General features: G+C 47.7%; 1 protein-coding gene and 1 long non-coding RNA gene across 5 annotated transcripts in view; one reads left to right on the forward strand and one right to left on the reverse strand.

The window, feature by feature from the left end:
- The window catches only part of Gpb5 (Glycoprotein hormone beta 5), a 134,914-nt gene that overhangs the window by 95,597 nt on the left and 19,596 nt on the right, over nucleotides 1-19,721 (forward strand). For both annotated transcript variants that reach the window (XM_055078265.2, XM_050192932.3), the window contains one exon: nucleotides 14,397-14,727. In XM_055078265.2, coding sequence (XP_054934240.1) covers nucleotides 14,397-14,727 — 331 coding nt within the window. The remainder of the gene's footprint in view (nucleotides 1-14,396; nucleotides 14,728-19,721) is intronic.
- LOC129388128 (uncharacterized) overlaps nucleotides 1-19,721 on the reverse strand; it is a 156,188-nt gene that overhangs the window by 73,333 nt on the left and 63,134 nt on the right. For all 3 annotated transcript variants that reach the window (XR_008615156.2, XR_008615158.2, XR_008615157.2), the window contains exon 3: nucleotides 4,023-4,151. This is a non-coding gene — a long non-coding RNA (uncharacterized lncRNA). The remainder of the gene's footprint in view (nucleotides 1-4,022; nucleotides 4,152-19,721) is intronic.

Below are 19,721 nucleotides of genomic sequence, written 5' to 3' on the forward strand. Positions count from 1 at the left end.
ACGTCTGCAGATCGCTTTCAATATAGGGTGCGCGACCGCGCTCGGCTGCGCGAAGTACGCATTTGCTGCCGGAGTACAACGCCCCCCCCCCCCTCCGTCCAGCGCTGCCTCCCCGCTTTCCTTCCTTGCGAGCGCGAGATTGAGCACCGATCGTCGGTTTCCCTTGCGCCCGGTCGCGAAATACGCAGTTGCTGCCGGAGAACAATGCCGCCCCAATTCATCTCTCCCATTCCCCCACGACCTTTCGCGCGACGGAAGACGGCGCGTTTTCTCTCAGCTTTCCTCCCTTGCGCGCGCTAGGTCGAGCCGCGATCGTCGGCTCCCCTCACGCGCTTTCACTCGCACATACAGCATACGGCATGCAGCGACAGTATTGTCGCCCTTGGAGTTTATACGGAACATCATGGCGACAGCGACGACAAAATTGTGCCTGGAGTGTCCATATAATTGCTATCGCAATAATAAATAAATAAATAAGTTAATCAATCACATAAGTAGATACACTAAAGACAAAACAGGAAATCAAGTTACAGAAAGGAACGTTAACTCACGTCCAGAAAAGAGACGCGGAAACGCCAAAATCAGCGCACATGTCTCCCGCATCAGCGGCTGAGGTAGAATTAAACAGGCAGCTAACATCACGTGATAGCAGATGTAATCAATTAATTCTAACAATATTGCTTCGTTCCAGAAATATATGTTACTGTGTGTTGATTCGGGGCAGAACGACAACGTAAGTTAACGCAGCATTTATCAGATTACAGAAAAAGAAAGTACAATGGGAATATTTGACGGATACCGCGGTCACACACACAACACCTTGAGATAGCGATGGAGTATATGTATATGCCGACTGAAAGAATAAAGACACTTGGTTGTTAGCAGCGCTGTTGCCTGTGTCCCTCGCTTTATCCTGTTGTTTAGCTCTGTTTACTGCTCGTAGCCTCAGCACGCGTGCGAAATTAATTATTGAAACTTTCCGCACTGACAGAAAATCAAGACTACGATATCAAGCTGCTTCTGTCATTCAAAATAATAAATTGTAGTCTAGACACAATCCTTTCCAAGTTGTTCAATAGTAGCTCCGCTCACAGGGTATAAAAAATTTAAAGATTAGAACTGCGTTTGGAAGGCAGCATATTTAATTCTGAATATCTAGTCTTCTAAATAAGCTTGTCAGTTTCTCAGACTTCCAAAATTTCCCAAACATAAGCTATATGGATGAGAGGCAAGGCGTAGGCAATAGCTTGCCGAACAAACGTAACATGTCTCGCCAGAAATCCGGACTTGCCTCACCACTTGATGCCTGTTATGCATCAAGGCTGCTCGGAACACTGGTCGGTTAGCTGTATTGGTTAATGCTATGTAGTGTGTGCGTGCCGTGGCGTCACCATACTACTGTGACGTTGAGCAACACTAAAACGCTTGAAAGACCAGCTCTGGTGAGTCAGTATATTTGTCGCCTTCTGCCGCTGGGCACGAGTCTTCGAGTTTGATTTGCGGCCATGGCGGCCGTGCTTAGACACAGGGGCGCAATGAAATAGTGCCCACGTAGGTTTAGGTGCACGTTAAAAAACTCCGGATGTTCAAAAGTGATCCGGAGCAATTTACTACGGCGCCCCACAGAACCCACTGTGCTATTTCAGGATGCTAAACAACGAAATTATTAAAACTCGTGCGAGAACAAAAACATGGTGGCTATGACGCGCTTCCTGCTTCCAAATTACTTCAGGCGCATGCAGTCCGCAAAAGCACAGTCTTCTAGACCTGTTTCGGTCACTCAGAGGAAACCTTGCTGGGACGTGGAGTTGGACACCGCCCATTGTGCACTGGCATTGGGATTGGCCCACCAAGTCGCTTCCTTTGATTACAATGTCGCGACCAGGCTGCCGTCGACGCAAAGTGCGGGAAGATCGTGCCAAAGAAAGCTTCGTTTTAATATAGATTTTACGAAATGGGTTGGGCAGTTCTGCGCTGTAAGTAGGACAGGCACATTACCAGAAAAGGAGACGAAAATGCGCGAAAGCTGAGATTTGCAGCCTTCCGCGTATAACGTACTTCGAAGAAAGCCGCTCGCTACATGCGCCTCGGCTGGCTCCTCACGAATGACGTAAAACGAACAAACGCGCGAACCGCAAGTGAGGCGCATCGATTCGCAGTCGCTCGATGCAAACGCCGCTCAACGTCGGCGAACGGCGGCTCTGAATGTGAAAACTGAGCCAGCTTATCAGCGCTGGACAGATACGGGCGTTCTACGACAACTGGCGTTTTCATTTCTCGACTATTCCTTTTGTCATCGGCCTATCCTTTCAAAAGCATTTCTTTTGTTCATTGCTGCTATGATTACGTATCGATTTCCATTGTTACGCAGCGCCTTCCTATATAGCCTGAGGTTCGTTACGTTTTAAGGATCGTAATGACATTGTCGCAGGATTAGCCACTGTAATCGGGCAAATTTCCATATGCGCGCTACTATACCGCCATTCCTTCCATTATGAATGCCTTGTGGCAAAAGTGACTTGAGCCGCAAAATTTCAAGATCGAGCTAGCGTGGAAGTTTTTCAAGCCAGAATTCCTAATGGCGATGTTCATCACGTTTTATTAAATTATTTTTTCGAGTTGTCGCACTCGTAGTTTAAAACGTGATGCCCAGAGCAGTGTACACGCCTGCTCGTAGCGTTTCAACACACACACATATGCTCACACGCACGCACGCACGAAATGCGCGCACCTATCGATACTTCTATAGGGCAGTCGTCAAAATAAACAATTTACTGGACGCAAGATTTAATGAAGCATACTTTCCTGGAGTAAGACATCTGCACCAGCAGATATCTTGTGCGCAAACCAACTCTCGCAATAGCATGCTGTTTCAACGAAGCGGAAGAAAATTTTTTTTGCTCTGTTTGACTGAACTTCGCCACTGTTTTGAGATGGCTGCTGTGCGCTCTTGTTCGTCTATAGACAGTTTTAGCAGAGCGTTTGCTTGCGCTCCGCTCCGCACACGTTTCACGCGCACCGGTGGCTGCACAGAATGCATTGATTTCGCTTATCTAACAAGCGCGTCTTTCAGAGATGCCACTGACGTGCTCTCAGCTTGGCGGTAAAACGATTACGAAAGCAACTCGCTCCCTGACGCACCGCTAAATCAGGTTCCTAGCGGAACGTGGTCAGCGTCCCACGTTCCGCTGCCGCTATGTGTGCTGTGCGCACGCGCGTCAGTGTTCCCAGTAGCGTTTTGCTGAGCGGCTGCGTGCCAATTGTTGTGATAGGCCGGTCTGAGCGGAGCGGACCGTAAACGCTCTGCTAAAACTCTCTAATACCTATTTACGCACCTGTTTATGCACCAACCTCGACGGCTGAAAACTTCACATTTGACTACGAGGGACACTGTATAGAGCGGATAAATGGATCCATTGGCGACAACTTGGCTTTCTTCACGTGCATGTGAATCCAAACAAACAGCTTTAGATGCTCGTTTGTTTGGCAAGAGCCGGATCGCCGCCCTTGCCAGACGAACGAACGTTCCTGGATCATACCCCCATCGACATGCGGCGTGGCATTGCGGACTGGCTAAGAGAGGAGAACGGTAGTAGCTCTGAATAGCGTACGATATGCATAGAGAGAGAGAGAGAGAGAGAGGCATTTATAGGCAGAAAGACAGATACGTCAATGACATGTGCACATTGGTATACATGATATGTATAAAAGTTGAAGCTTTACATCAAGCTCTTAGTATGTAGTCTGTTTATTTTACTCTAATCCTTTATGAAAAGTTTTGAATATTTTTATTTTATCTATTATTCTCTCGTTTACTGTTAATCCGTTTTGCTATTAGCTGTGATTCTGGAATAGCAAGTGCAGAACAGCCGCTAAACTTGCCACACCATCGCACTTCCATCGCAACGGGACATAGTTTGTGTTTTGTCCACAGCGCATGTATTTTCGTGCATGACTTTCTTTCCTTAGTATTCAGTGGTCAGTCTCAACCCAGGCTAACTACCTCAGTTTGTTATCCTTACCGAACTATGGCAGTCGTGGCTCGGTATTCAATCGCGGGTCATCGTGTTCGGCACCGCAGCCGAAGTCACTGCGGCGGGCATGAAGCGCCGGCTGCTGCCAACTCGATTCACTGCTGTACCGCTCGTATTCTGTGGGCAAGGAGAACAAGGAGAACAGCAGGGCTCGAGTTTCGGTTATAGTTATACAACCACAGGAAGCGAACAGACGACGAAACCACGGACAACACATGGGAACTTGACTCTTATTAAAAAATATGAGATATAGGAATAACGAAAGAAAAAAAAATATCCGAGGACACCTAAGCACTTCTTATTAGTTGTGAATGCGAAAGCATGAATGTCCCATTTAACGCCGCTGAGCGGTCCTTCGAGTTATGAGTTCCTCGCTGGCAATTAAGCCAGAGCGTGGATGCCCTTGGCGTATTTTGATTTGGTTTTAACCCGAGGTGCAGTTGCAGGTGCAGGCGAGAGTTTGTGGGACAAGGAACAAGAACAGGCTTCCGAGAGCGAGGGTGATTTGGCGTCGCAGCGATGCCCTCTCCCCCCACGGAACATCTTGGCGCGCTACTGCGGCAGCAGTAGGCGTTCCCTTTAGCCCTCTCTCCTCCGTCGAGGCGCGCCCGTGACGTGGCGTCGCAGCCAATGGGAATTTAGGTGCGGTTTCTCTGCTGCAGACGCCGGACGCCGCGGCTTTTTCGCTCAATGAGCTATTTGACGTTCTCGCATAAAAAGAAGAAAAGAAGTCGTAGAGACGCAACATTCATATGGGGAGGGATTAGCAGCGCAGCTATATATATATATATATATATATATATACCTCGGACGCGCGTGACGTTATAACCACAGAAGCGTAGACCACGTGCACAGGCGCCGTCGCCACTTTTTCCCCCTCTCATCATTCGTCCAACAGGATTTAAAACGAATAAAGCGTATGAAGGCCAACTTGCTACACTAAGTGCACGTTCGTTATATATATATATATATATATATATATATATATATATATATATATATATATATATATGCAAGCTGTTCAGTGTAAGCCCCTGGGAACGGCCCGGCATTACACTATCTCCGAGATCGGCCTCCACGTGCCGTGACAGGCACATAATCCGGCCAGGGAACAGCCGCACGCGTTCCTCTGGGAACGCATGCGGGGCAAGAATGCATGCGGGGGGCAAGAGGTAAGCAGCTTCGCTATAAAAAAGAAAATTAAAGTGGACGACAAGACAACGCGCCGCATGTGGGAGCCGAGCCGACATCTTCCGTATTGACGAACATGAAATCCGAACCCCTGGATTTCTCTTATCCTCCTCGCGCATTGCATGTGTATATACATATGTGTCTATATACATATGTGTCTATATACGTATGTATATATCTATACTGGTCTCAACTTTGACAACCTTGACTCCACGAGACAGTGTATGAGAGCTCGTGATCAGTTGCAGTAGCACGAGAGGCCTGCGGTTAAAATGATCCGTTCCACGTCCGCCGCAATGGCCTCGAAAGGGACGCGTGTTTTCCACCCACATCGTACAATAACGTTTCATACCACTCGATTCCTTCCAAACATGCTCTACATGCATCTAAGACTGTCACGTGCCTGTCTATTCTACAAGAGAGACTAGAGACTGTAGTGAGTGGTGCTGGCCATCACTCCAAGCACTATAGACGTGGTACACTTGTACACAAATACACAAGAAAATAGATGGAAGGACGGCAGCCGTGATAGCTCCACAACAGAACGTCGCACGGGTAATGCGCAAGACGTGTGTTCGACTCGCATCGGCGGCAATTTGTGTTTTTGTCCCCCCCCCCCCCCCCTTTTAATTTCCCTTACTATTTTCTCATTTCAAGAAAAAAAAAATCAGTTTTCCCTACGCTTTTCCTAACGCATTATCTATTGGCTTCGTGCGCTTGTGTGTTCGAGCTATTTGTCTCGCAATAGCAGGTTGTCGGGCAGTTCTTGATTTCGCGCAAACCTTGGTGATGACATTGGGAACGCATTGCCAAACGGCTGAAATTTGATCCATACTGCAGGCCGTACAAAACCTGTTCTGCTGAAACTATAAATCTCAGGTTTCGCCCAGTCAGCGCTCGATTCAATTTAAAACGAGTGCGTTAAAATATTTGAACGCACTCAGGCGTTCGCCCACGCCTCGCAGCAAACTCCTCAGTTTGCTCGTGAGAGCTGTTTTATAACAAACAATTAAACCCGCGGCCTCGTAAAGAAAAAAAAAAAGAAAACGTAGCTTTTATCTCTGTAACATGAATGATAGCATATGGAACTCTTTACAAGCAACGTATACCAAACAACCAATATGCCTCTTATTGAAATATTCGTTTTAAGATTGTGCAGACGAGACAATTGCGCGAAGCGCAACGTATCACATGGTGGATTGCGACATATCTGCGCAGGTTTAATTCGAAAGCGTGTGTAAGAGCGATGCTCCCAATGTTCATACATGACGTTCAGATAGAGTTCAGGTGTAATCAGTGTAAGGAGAATAAAATACCCAACCATTTGCCGTCCTGTGCTGCTGTAGCGCGAGCCCTAATTTTTAAATATGCCCCTTCGCAAAATTTCCTGCAAACGTTTCTTGCGCGCGGAACTTCAATGAGAAAACAGCCCACGTGCAGAGGGTGCGCACGGGCTGTTGCGCGACGTGGAATCACTCTCCTTCCAGCTTCAGAAAAAAAAAAAAAAATGGAAGATAATGCAATTACCTGAATGCGCATCCCTTACCTCTTGACCTGATTGGCCTCACTATTTATGCGACGCAAGCTTTGAAATATCAGGATACGCAGTGATTAAAATGGAAATTGCGATTTGCTCGAGCAAACCACGTGCATGCGTGTCATATAGCGCCATTTATTTTGTGTAGGAGAGTTACGTTGTATCGTAGATGATCGCGTTGTGTTCAATTAGGACGGCCCGTCGAAAACAAGACGTCGTCTGCAATGACACAGGCCTGTGCTTTTTTGTTACCTTTTCTTCCGAATTGGCAGAGCAAAGTGTAATGTTTACGAGCGCACGCTTACATACATGGGAGGCGAGTGTCTTGCGCTGTAACACAATCTGTTGTTGACCCTCTGCTGTGCCTCCGCTGCGCCGTGCTATACCCGGGCTTCACTGTAGGACAAAAGCCACCAGGGATGCCACATGCTCGTCAGTTTGATTCCATGGGGTCATCATACGCGCAAAATGGAATACGCGTGTGGCTGTCCACGCGTTTGTATCCTTTTCCCGCGAGCTCCCCTTGCGCGCGCGCGAAGGAAAGAGTGCACGGGGACAATTAGTCAACCATTTTTATTACTTCTTTCACTCTCGTTCGGCATTGGATGGCACTTCGTTTCGAAACAGTGCGGCGTCTTTGTTTCTATAGTGCTTTTAACACATGTCCCCGCGTGGGGGAGGACTTGAAGAGGTGTTCACGCGGTTCGCGAAAAGAAAGTTGTAGAACATGAATTTTCCAGCCACCTGTTCCACGAGGAATCTTCCTGAATAAATGTTTGAGAAGTTGTCAGACAAACACGTTGATTAATTGATTGACGAACACATACATTAAGTTATTCGCGGTTGGCTAATTAATTGAGTGAGTGACTAAATCATTGATATGAGCTTAATGCTTAATACCGTAGTGAGGGTCTCAGAATTATGACAGACTTTTAAATTCTTTAAGGTAATAAAATGAAATGAAATGAAATTCTAATTAAACAGGTGTTTCGGCATTACCACATAGCTCCCGAGTTAGAGTACAAGAAATTTGACATCAGTAAAGGCCACGTGGTGTTCCGCATATTCACTGATCTCTTAAGGGTGTTGGGCTCTATGTTGTGCAACACAGATAGATGAATGAATGAATGAATGAATGATGTTTTTATTTCTTTTCACATTGAAAAAGAGGAGACAGGACTAAAAGCTGGGGTCAATAAGCAATCAATGAGTTGATAAGGGGTGACGAAGGGTTATGTGGGTCTCATCACGATTGATAATGGTTGGACGTGAATGGATAAGGTTTCAAAGAGCAATAAGGGCTTATAATGGTCGCAGCAATTCTGATAAGGTTGATAGGGTCGGATCATGTCCGATAAGGTTGGTAAGGACAGATAATGGTTGATAACGATCGCATCGTTTGCGATAAGGTTGATACCAACCAATAACGGTTGAAAGGCTCGGGTCGAGTTCGATAAGGTTGATTATAACCGATAAGGGTTGTTAAACCGGTCGTTGCACAAAGTAATTCCTGCGTTTTACATGTATTTCTGTAAGGACATCGGAATTGGTATCGTGCTAAAGTTATTCTTCGGACGAACCAGCAGCCGCGAGGGAGCAATGTTTTTACTGTGCAAGGAACATGAGGAGATGGTTACTTTCTCTACGTAGACGGAGATGCCGGCTTCGAGGTTTACGTACTAAGCGCATCTAACCGTGGCGTCAAAATGATTTCTTTTTTTTTTACGTTTTTAACATGCCAGTTGTTAAGGACCGACTTGAAAAGCGAATGGGACTCTGCGTTGTCTTTTGGTCTGGGAAGGATGTAGATGTGGGTAACCTCCTGCCTCAGTTGAAGATCGTATGACACCTACACCACCACCCCCACCCCCCCTACCGCCTGTCACGCACCGGAACGAATGGGCACAAGCGTTCCGGTTTTGCCGCCCAGTTTTTATCGGGGATAAAACAACGCTTTAGGAAGAAGTTTGGAGGAGGAGAGAGTTTCAAGGCGCTAACATGACAATATTGTTGCAGGGATTCCGACGTAAAGGTGACTTCACCGAGCGACGAAAGAAAAGATAAAGGCAGGGAGATTTATCAGGACACAAAAATCCGGTTGGCTACCCTACACTGCAGGGGAGGGAGGGGGGCGGATGCATAAAGTTAATAAAAAGAAAGAGACACGCACAGAACAAATGCACACGGCAGTGTGGCCATTTTAGCAATTTTGTCGCGACATTTATTTTATTTGTTAATTAAATTATGGGGTTTAACGTGCCAAAACCACTTTCTTTAGGCACGCCGTAGTGGAGGACTCCGGAAATTTTCACCACCTGGGGTTCTTTAACGTGCACCTAAATCTAAGTACACGGGGGTTTTCGCATTTCGCCCCCATCAAAATGCGGCCGCCGTGGCCAGGATTCGATCCCGCGACCTCGTGCTCAGCAGCCCAACACCATAACCACTGAGCAACCACGGCGGGTTATTTTATTTTTATTTGAAGATACTATCAGTCCAATATTAGACCTATATTATGAGTGGTCAACAGAAATAACAAGTCAGCATATCGCTACATATATACAATATCACGTTGAGACATTAACACAACAAAATAACGCATTACTGCTTCAATACAGTAACACTATACAAAATGCAAACGGGCACTACAGTGCAATGTACGACAAAAACACTGTAGTACATCAATAAATGAAAGTAACATTAGCCCTTCAATCCACTAAAACAAAATCTAATGTTATCCTTGGAAGCAGTGTGGCACAAGGGTTGAAAATAAATCGCGAGTTTCAGTATTTACAATGTGATAAGGAAGACGGTTCCATTCGTGCACCGTCGACGAAATAATAGAGTGCTTGTTAGGCGGGTAATTTGCATCATTTCTTCATCAGTGAAGATACCCTTGCCTACTAATACCAGATCGTTCATTATGCAGTTACACAGGATAAGTATTTTTCTTTCTTCTCTGTCTAAGAAGCGACTTGTTTGTCTGTTTAGCGGCAGACTTTTCTATTTAGTGACCGGCGACTTTTTCTTAGCGACACGAAATAACAATTTGGGACGTTTTAGTGACTCCGAAGTTATGAAACTTACTTCGAAAATGACTTTTAGGACGCACCTTATTATTTAGAAACTACAAGTAATGACCTTAAATTGCCTGTACCGTGCGTGGGCTCTGTGACCAAGCTGAAGTAATGGTTGTCTTCACGCCGAGCTTGTGCATGCTTTCCAGTGAAGCACGGTGGTCTTAAGATGCCTCACATTGGACTCACAAAATGGGTTTTCGTTTTAATTTTTTTTTTACAAAACCAACTTGAATGAGTCTTAACGGTGCAGGTTCTGCAGTTTCACCAAAATGTTCAATTGCCGAACATTCGCAACCGTAGCAGTAAATTATTTAACAAAAGTGACTGCACTAAAGTGTATGGTGATATTTTGAACACAGCAGATGCATAATAAATTGTTCGAGTAAGGCCTACCTGTGCGAGCGACTGGGTTTGTTCACAAGAGGATGAACGTACGCTTCCGTTTCTCACGACTTCCGAACGAATGAATGCTGCATGAAGCTTTCGCATGGATCGAGAGGCAGCTAGAAACGCAGTGTTTGACCTATCACGGTCAGTCTGGAGCACGCGTCTGGTGTCTGGTATACACGAGAATGAGGTCCATGCAACTTCATTCGTGCTAACTTTCACGCTAAGAAAATAGCATTACCTGTGCTTTTTTATCTACTTAGCTTTCTAACCTAACAATCTGAAAGTAAACGCAATATTTCAGCTTGCTTCATCCGCTGTTGTGTAGATATCAGTAAATTAAAAGCCCTACACACCCTGCCGTTAAAGTTAATGTTTATCTTTCACCTGCACCTACACTAAACAAAGCTAAGACGCTTCGGTAGCTGATTTACGCCATATTATTTATGTTAGTGTTATAGGCCAAAAGGCCTACGTTATTTCAAAATTCACTCGACAGCTTTAACAACAATATTAGTGACCTTGGGGCAATATTTGCTGAAATCTACCTAATTCTTATGTCGCAGTTTAGCGAAATGTGGAAAAGAATGGCAATACTTGCACATGGTCAGTGCCATTCGCAGCACAAGATAATACTTGCCAGTTGTCAGTGCTAACATCAATTGTGCAGGTTTGCCGTCAGTAAGAATTGCTACAATGCATTCATAGGGTTCTTCTGCAACGGCTTGCGAGGTTGATATTCCAAATGACTTGTTCCTTCAATTGTCTGTTATCAATGTGAGTTAGCGTAGTCCCAAGCAATCACCCCTGAACACTGCATCGAAGACAGTCACACAAAACGCGTTTTTCAAAGAATGCAGGTTATGTTTTCAGGGTGGGATATGTTCACTTTCCAAACTCTGAAGCATATTTATACACTAGAGAAGCAAAAGGAGTTAGTGGCAACTCTTGTTGCGGGAATAACTGATTAGCTCACACGTTTTTTTGTTGCGATAGCAATTACATGGACACTCCAGGCGCATTTCCGTCGTCATGATATTGTCTGTGTCGCCGTGATGATCCGTATGAAGTCCACGTACGATGATCATGCGTTGCATGCTCTATGAGCCAGTGAAAGTGTGCGAGGGTGAGCCGTCGATGACGGCTCGATCTTGCGCACGCAAGGGAGGAAGGTGGGGAGGAAGCGCGGCGTCTTCCATCGCACGTCGGCGGCGGCTGTGTATGGCGTGGCCGAGTGCGACCGAGCGGGCCCTAACTTGAAAGCGATCTGCGATGGGGACAGAGTGCCTCGAATGCTGATAGCTGTACGTGCGCTGTGTTTTCACCGCTTAGTTCGTGTTGAATTAGAGGCAGCACGAAGGTCGATTCGCTCGCTACTGCAGCCAGGCTTCCTCACGTCAGCGTTTTGACAGCGAATGCCCACGGTTATCGAGTGAGAAGTTTTCACGTTTGCTTGTGCACGCGTAACACTATGCTTGTTAGTTTATTTAGTAAGCGAATGTTGACAAGTTTATACGGCCAATAAAACTGCTATCCTTACTTCGCACAGCTGCTAATAATTTGCTGTTGCAATCGACGATACGCCTTTTAGGCGAAATTGCGACTTTAGGTCTGTAGTACTGCTCAGAAAAAACTTTCTGGATAAAAACGATTTGGAGCTGATATGGCAGGCGCTCTCAAGACATGAACGGCAGCTTACTCATGTCATCGAGAAAAACAGAGAGGCAATAACAGATAAATGACAGTAAAGTCAGAGAAAGTGTAGGGGAAGTTAATTGTTGCGTTTAAAGGGGTGGAGACATCAAAATTTTCGTTCATGCGTTTGTTGATTCAAACGTTGCGTCATGCTTCAGGGAGCACGATACACACAGCGGGATTCATATATATCCGATAAATAATTTAATAATAGCATTATTATACCGAGCGATTTCGGTTTCGGTTTCTGGGCTCCGGGGGATGCTATGACGTCACAGAGGAGGAAACGTAACATGGCTTGGTCACGTGGGTCACAAAAATAGTGACGTAATACGATGCTGCGTCGTCTGCTCACGCGTACGCGTGCTCTCCCAGCAGAGCTAAACAACTGGCGATTCGAAGTGCATGTCGTGATTATTATAATTATTGCGAAGAGCGACAACAACGGTAAGAAAATATTGCGGCTTGTGAGAGTCGGTGATTCATTCGGAAGCGCCGTAAGCTTTCGCTTTGAAGTGAACCGGAAAAGGTCTAGCGACGATATCGGCGGCGCCGAACGATCAGAGGCGGTGAGGCTGCCGTCGGTGCCAGAGGGACCGCTCCTCGGTCGCTGATTGGCCGCTTCGCTGTACGGCTGCCGCACAAATGGGTCCCGGGCCCGTCCTCTCTACGGCAAGGAAATCTCGCCGTTTGCGAGCAAAACGCCGTCGCATGGGGGCCCGCGAACGGCAAACGGCGTGCGGCGAGTCTCCGTGCCGGTAACGTGGACGGGCCCTCACATTGAGAAAGGCCAAGCGAAGGAGAGACCGCTCCGAGCTGCCGAACTTTGCGATTATGCGAGGAGAGAAGCGGACACGAACGCCGCATATCCTGGTCCCTTTCGAAGTCGGCCGGCTAGTGTTACACGCAGTTTGGCGTTCGCGGGCCGCCGTGCGGCGTTCGTGTTGTCCACTTTTCTCCTCTTGTGTGCGTGTCTGCACGTCTTACCCCTTCTTTGAATTAAGAAAGGATTTCTATATGCCTGTAGCTCGGTCATAGTGGAGGCTATGCTCGGTCGCTCGGCTCAGCTGGCTCCGTAATCGGCATTTCATCGCTACTCATCATACGTCACGTATTTGTGCTAGCGTGCTATGACGTCAATATTTTCGTTCCTCCTCTGTGACGTCATAACTGCCACGCTAGCGATGGGTCTCGACCACGAGAAGGAGTTTTTAATGACTTTTTGGAGCTGAATTAAAATTATTTTGAAATGTTTGCAGCGTCCAATACCTCGTTCTGGGTGTCCTTGCATACGGAAGCAGCCTATACAACATGCTTTTTATAGCCTCAAAAATTTGCTGTCCCAATCCCTTTAAGGGAAATGGAGAAATGAAAAATCCGAGGACACCCACGCTGTTCTGATGAGCTGTGAATGCGAAAGGCTTAACGTGCAATTGAACGCCGCTGCGCTGTCCTTCCAGTTCTGCGCTGCGAGTAATGTACCACAGCGGTACGTGCTGCCCGAGCCGTATGCCACCGTTACCCTGCGCGACGGGAGGCCAAGGAAGTAGCAGTGATCACCAAGGCCGGCAGGCGGCACGCGCTGCCCCATCCCGCTGATATACAGGAACACTAGAGCCCGCAAGCAGCAGCAGCTTGCGGTGCTGCTCTCTTTCACGCAACACGTGGCGCGCTAATGTTGCGGCAGGTGTTCCCGTTCTGCTCCGTCGAGGCGCGTTTGGGACGTGGGGTCGCAGCCAAGGGGACTTTGGGTGTTATTTCTCTGCTATAGACTACAGACGCCAGCTCTTTCCCTCAAGGGGCGATTTGACGCTTCCGCATCAATAAGGTCAATGAAAATGGACGAAAATACAACTTGGTGGGGGCATAACTCATATCTTTCGTATTACGGGTGCGATGTCGCCATCCTCGCGTGTACTTCGTTAGGTGTGTGCGTGTACAAGATTAGCCCCGAGAGAGGCTCTGTCTAAAAGACAGCGCCTCTCTCGGAGAAGGCGGCACATGTGGAACATCCTTCTAACTGCCGGCATCTCGCAGCACGTGAAAAATCGCGCAAGTATTCGCGAAGAGATAATGCCGCTCGTTCATTTACGTATACCGCGCAGAGAATCAGTAGTTAATGAGTGGGATGCACAAAAATTTAAGCAGTTACTGACAGCCCATTTTCAGAACTAATGTTACTTTACTGACACCTCTGCCATGCCTTAGGTATACATTCACTACGTCTTTAACGCCTTTATCATTTTCGCTCCTGACATGTTTATTTGTTACATCCTTTTTTCTTGTTGCTGTTTTCATCACCAATGTGATCACTTATGTACATGTTCAGCCCTTACGTAATACGCCGCAGGGGACCTTTTCCATGGAGAATAAATTATGATGATAATGATGATATCCCTAGCAACTTGCTTAGCTTTCTGTAGTTCTCAAATTGTTTCGCTCCTGCTTGTCCCCATTCCTTCGTCACCGCAGCAGTTCCGTCGATTGCGGAGCGGACGTGACACGAGCCACTATGCGAAAAGTCCGCGGGTCGCTTCCGGTGCCAGCCGTGGTCTTGCTCGTGTGCTGGCTGCTCGTGGCGGGCGCTGCCTCGGCGTCCTCTACGAAGCGCCGGGACGACGCAGACGAGCTGTTGTCCTCGGCGGTCCGCGTTGCTGGCGGAGACGCTGTGGACACGCTGACCACGCTCGATTGCCACCGGCGCGAGTACTCGTTTCGGGCAGCACGTACCGACGCCAATGGGAACCGCTGCTGGGACGACGTCACCGCCATGTCCTGCTGGGGAAGATGCGACTCCGGAGAGGTCAGTGCTGCAGCTGCCCCGAAACGTCAATATATGCATTTTTTTAATCTGTGCTGTTGCACCTATATGATTGCGATAGTCCTCTTGGTGTCTTATAGTGCCAGTGGTCAGAAAGCAAAAGACGTGCTGATAAGATTGGCGTCCGAGCTTCTGTCCATCCGGCCTTCCGTTTGTCAGTTCGTTGATCTACACACCCTGCTCTGCTTTCTTCTCGATTCACGTTACAAGCGCCGGGGACACAAACATTCCTGCCACCGCAAACACTACGCGCGCGTGGTGGATGGAGCGCTTGTGTCCCCCGCACTAGCAACGTCAACCGAAAATGCCGCGATTGCGGAATTTCCAGCTCTGATTCATCCCTGCATTGCTCCTTCTCTCTCTACCTGCCTTGCCTTCCGCGCACCGCTACGCCGCCAAGAGCTCGCGCGCCACATACGGACTGACTTTGCATGTACAGAGTGTATCATGCAAAGAAAAAAAAAAGTCGCAATTTCACCCGAAAGGAGAAGCATCGATTTCGATAGCGAATTATTAGACATGTATGCGAAATAAGGACAATAGGTTTATCGGCTGTATAAGCTTGTAGATATTCGCTTATTAATCAAATTAACAAGCATAGGGTTAGGCGTGTACAAGCCAACATGGATACAGCTCACTCGATGACCGCGGACACTCGCTGGGACAACTCTGGCGTGAGGAAGCGCGGCTGCAGCGGCGAGCGAAGCGACCTTCGTGCTGTCTCTACCTTCAGCGCGAACTGTGCAGTGAGAACACAGCGCACACGAAGCTATAAGCCGTCGGCACACCTAGACTCTGTAGCCATCGCAGATCGCTTTCATAGGGCCCCGCAGCCTTGCTTGGCCACGCTATACGCAGTCGCCGCCGGAGTAAAAGAAATTCAAGCAGAAAATCCTTTGGCAATTGTCTATGCGTAAGCATTGTGCCACTTGCTCATCTCCACGCAGCCTGGTGTCATTATCAATGTTATGAAACTGATTCGACCAGTGTAAACGACAGGGCTGCGGCGACACGAACGGCTGAGTACGGCGGCGCCAGGTGAATTGATGATGCAAACAAACTACTGCAGGTGGGGGCGCCAGCAGCGCTGATGACGTTCCGATCATCGTGTGCCGTTATCACTCTTTAGTGCCTTGTCTATCCGCGTTGAACCTTTATCAACCGTGGTCAACCATACTCCAGCGGCGGCTGCGTATGGCGCGGCCACGCGGGCCCTATCTTGGAAGCGATCTGCGATGAGGACACAGTGCGCTGAGTGCTGATAGCTTTGTGTGCATGCAGTGTGTGTTTGCCGCTTAGTGCGCGTTGAAGTGAGACGCGGGCGCAGTATCTTGTAAGTGATCTGCGATGGGGACAGAATGCGCCGAGTTCTGGTAGCTTCGTATGCGCTGTGTTCTCGCCGATTAGTTCATGTTGAAGCGAGAGGCAGCGCGAAGGTATTTGCTCACTACTGCGGGCCCTACAGGTATCTTGAAAGCAATCGTCTTACGTGGCGGATGGACACATTGACGGGTTTCCTCGTTGGGTAGGCATAGAAATACTTATGCAATTAAAAGTCCCATATCCCTCGATGCCTTGCGCGCGATGGAAGACGGCGCTCTCCCTCCAGGCCTTCCTCCCTTGTGCGGCGAGGTCGAGCCACTGCCCTCGGCTCATCCTAGCAAGCCTTCACGCACACTGACAACATACGGCGCGCGGTCATGATGTTATCGCTCTTGGACTTGATACGGAACATAACGGCGACGGCGAAGACGGCAGGAATGCTCCTGGAATGTCCATATAATTGCTATCGCAATAAAAAGAAAGCGGCGCCGCTGTATTATTTTTTTCCTTATGGAAACAGCCTTTCTCACTCGCGCGCTACCTTTCCATCTGCTTTTCCTTTCACTGCTCTCGTCTTTGCATCGCCTGTTCTGTGCGCCATGCTAAGTTAGAAAATTTGCATTTAGGATCACCTGCTCCGGAAGCTGTAGGCTTCGGTTGCGTACGTATACAGATGGCCCATGCGCAACACGTTCAATGAATCACGGCAGGACAGGCCAGAAGAAAACAATTGTTTGATGGAACCCCCTTTATACCAGTATACGTTGTTTGCGTCCACAAGGAAACGCTGGAGCTTTTAAGGTGGTTAGTGCGACGTACGTCATCTGTCTCCCTGCTTCTTAACTATACCTCCTCCTTAAAGGCTGAGTTACTGTTCCGGCTCAGCAAACACAATCAATTAAATAATTAACCGAATGTTGACTCCAACATCGCGAATGCCCGTGCGCCGTCTTTAGTTGTCGCGCCTATGCTTTCACCTCGACGGCAAGCCCATCTCTATTAGCTTCTGTAACACAATGCGTACTATCCTTTCCCTATTTTTCCTCTCCTTGCTTTCTCTCAGTCTCTCGGCGTGCGATCCGTTATTCCCTTTGATGCTCTATATGCATGTCGTGCATGCTCTATATGCATGTCCCAATAAGCTTGGTAAGATATGCGCTGCCGTACAGAGGAAAAAGGAGCCGGTAAAAGGCGGAAAAAGAACAGATATTTGCACAGTGAAGCACAATAAGAACAACAGTTTTACTGACTGTCGTATGGGTGTGGTTTATAAAATTCCCCTTAGCTGTAGCCAGTTCTACATAGGGCAAACGGGACGGTGTATCAATCAAAGGCTAATAGGTCGTTGACCGGTGGATCGCCTACTAATCTTTCCCTATATTGCCAAGATTGTAACTGCACGCCAGAGTTAGATGAATGCGCAATATTGTACAGACTTAAGAATGAAGATACGCGTCTTATGGTAGAGGCATGGCATATCTATAATGGTGGAAGTGCGTGCGTGAGTGAGCCTTCGATTACTTTACATAAGGAAGTGATTAAGTGCCAAATAAGGGGGGCCAAATAAGGAGGGCCGTTGCTCTGTCAAGCTGTTGAAAGACAGCTTTTACTTCGGTCCCCCTGCATCATCATGTATGACGTGATGGTCGAAATAAACTTACTTACTTACTTACCTTAACAGTTATCCCTCACGTAGACCGGCACATGTACCCGACTGACACGTGGTGATACCATTCCTGAGCTTGCGCAGATGAGTTTTGTGTCTTCTTTCTTTTTTCGCCTCAGTGCTCCCTTCAGTTGATAGTCGGCGTTCGTGTTGTCCACTTCTCTACTCTTGTGTCCTCTCTGCACGCCTCACCTCTCTTTTGCCTAATGAATTCTTACCAACTAGCTCAGCTTTCTGTTGTTCTAAGCTCCAGATTCACCTCCCTTTGTGACAGCAATTGATAGTTCTGACTCCGAAGCGTATACCCCTGGGACTATACTCGATGCCTGGAAGCCGACTAGAGAGCGATGACACACCGTATTTCCACGTAATTACGTGCAACGGGCGTTCCGACCTGTTCGCGTTTCAATTTACGCTGCTGGTAGACGCAGCGAAAGAAAGCTGTGAAAAAGTCGCAGTTTCGCCAGAAAGGCGGAGCATCGATTGCAAATTAGAAAACAACTATACGAAGTAAGGATAGTAGATTTATCGGCCGTGTAAAGTTCTAAACATTTGTTTATTAACAAAATGAACAAGTATGGGGTCAGCGCACACAGGAAAACATGAACACATCACTACTCGATGACCGCGAACACTCGCTGCCAAAACGGTGGCGTGAGGAAGCGCGGCAGCAGCAGCGCCCGAAGTGACCTTCGTGCTGTCTATCACTTCAAAGCAAACTGAGCGGCGAGAACTCAGCACGCACAAAGGTGTAAGCCGTCGGCGCACCTACACTCTGGCCACAACGCAGACTGCTTGCACAATGCTGCCCACGCGACCGTGCAATACGCGGTTGCTGCCCGAGTACAATGCCGCCTCCCTCTCTCTCCTCCTCCAGGTGCCTAGCGCGTGGCGGAAGACGGCGCGCTCCCTCCCCAATTTCCTCCCTTGCGCGTGCGACACTGAGCCGCGATCGTCGGCTCCCCTCGCACTCTTTCGCTTGCACATACAGCATAAGGCGCATGGCGACGGTATTATCGCCCTTGGACTTTATACGGAACATCGCGGTGACGCCGACGGCGAAAATGCACCTGGAGTGTCCATACAATTGCTATCGCAATAAAAGCCATGAGCTTGACGACTGAAAAAGAATGTTTCGTTTGCAGCACTAGCATTAGCAAAACAGACAACAGCTTGAAAAATGCAAACGCGGCATTTCTATTTCCCGGTCGCTTTGTTCCTTAGCATCTGTATAGCCCGGCGTGACACCCTGAAAAAAGGAACTTCAATGTCATATGACTTAAATATATTCTGCAAGCGCGTTCTGACGGTAGCGTGCCTTTTTACCTGATTCTTTCTTTGTATGTCATCAGATCGCGGTGAATGTGTTCGTGAAACCTATTTCGTCTTTCCAAGTATTCTTCGCTACTAATAAAACAGCGCGTTAAGATTACGGCAAAGGACAACAATAACATGGCAAGAAGTGCCGACTTTCGACTCCTCTGCCAAAAATTGAAAGCCAGTGCTTCGTTGTCGCAAGGTGCTTATTTGCCTCTATGCCACTCCAACCGTAACCAAGCAAGAACTTGTCATCCGCTATAGTAGGTGTTGTTCCCCGCATCATACTTATCTCTAAGACAACTTATAAACATTTTAGCTACTAGTCAACCGGGATTTTTGCTGCACAGGAACGAGGTGGTTTAGAAGAATAATTGTCCATCACAGCCGTCTTCTTTTAACCGTGTTTCGGCAGACAAGTACTTCACCTGAAGACATAAAAAAAGAACGTTTGTGGAGCTGCTCAGAGGAGCCGCAGCACTCTTCGTTCATCGAAAATCTTCGTCGAGCCAGCGCAATGCTTATGTGAATATGTCTCCTTTTAGTAAGCGCCACACAAAGAAGTCACGCCTCTGTGCCGGCTTTCAAATCACGAGCATTCGTTCGAAAAAGGAGCTTTGATCGTGCCGCCTATTTATGCACGTCTTCTCGCACGGATTGTTCGTGCGAA

This window comes from Dermacentor andersoni, chromosome 10 (genome assembly GCF_023375885.2).
Source record: "Dermacentor andersoni chromosome 10, qqDerAnde1_hic_scaffold, whole genome shotgun sequence".
Classification (NCBI taxonomy): domain Eukaryota; kingdom Metazoa; phylum Arthropoda; class Arachnida; order Ixodida; family Ixodidae; genus Dermacentor; species Dermacentor andersoni.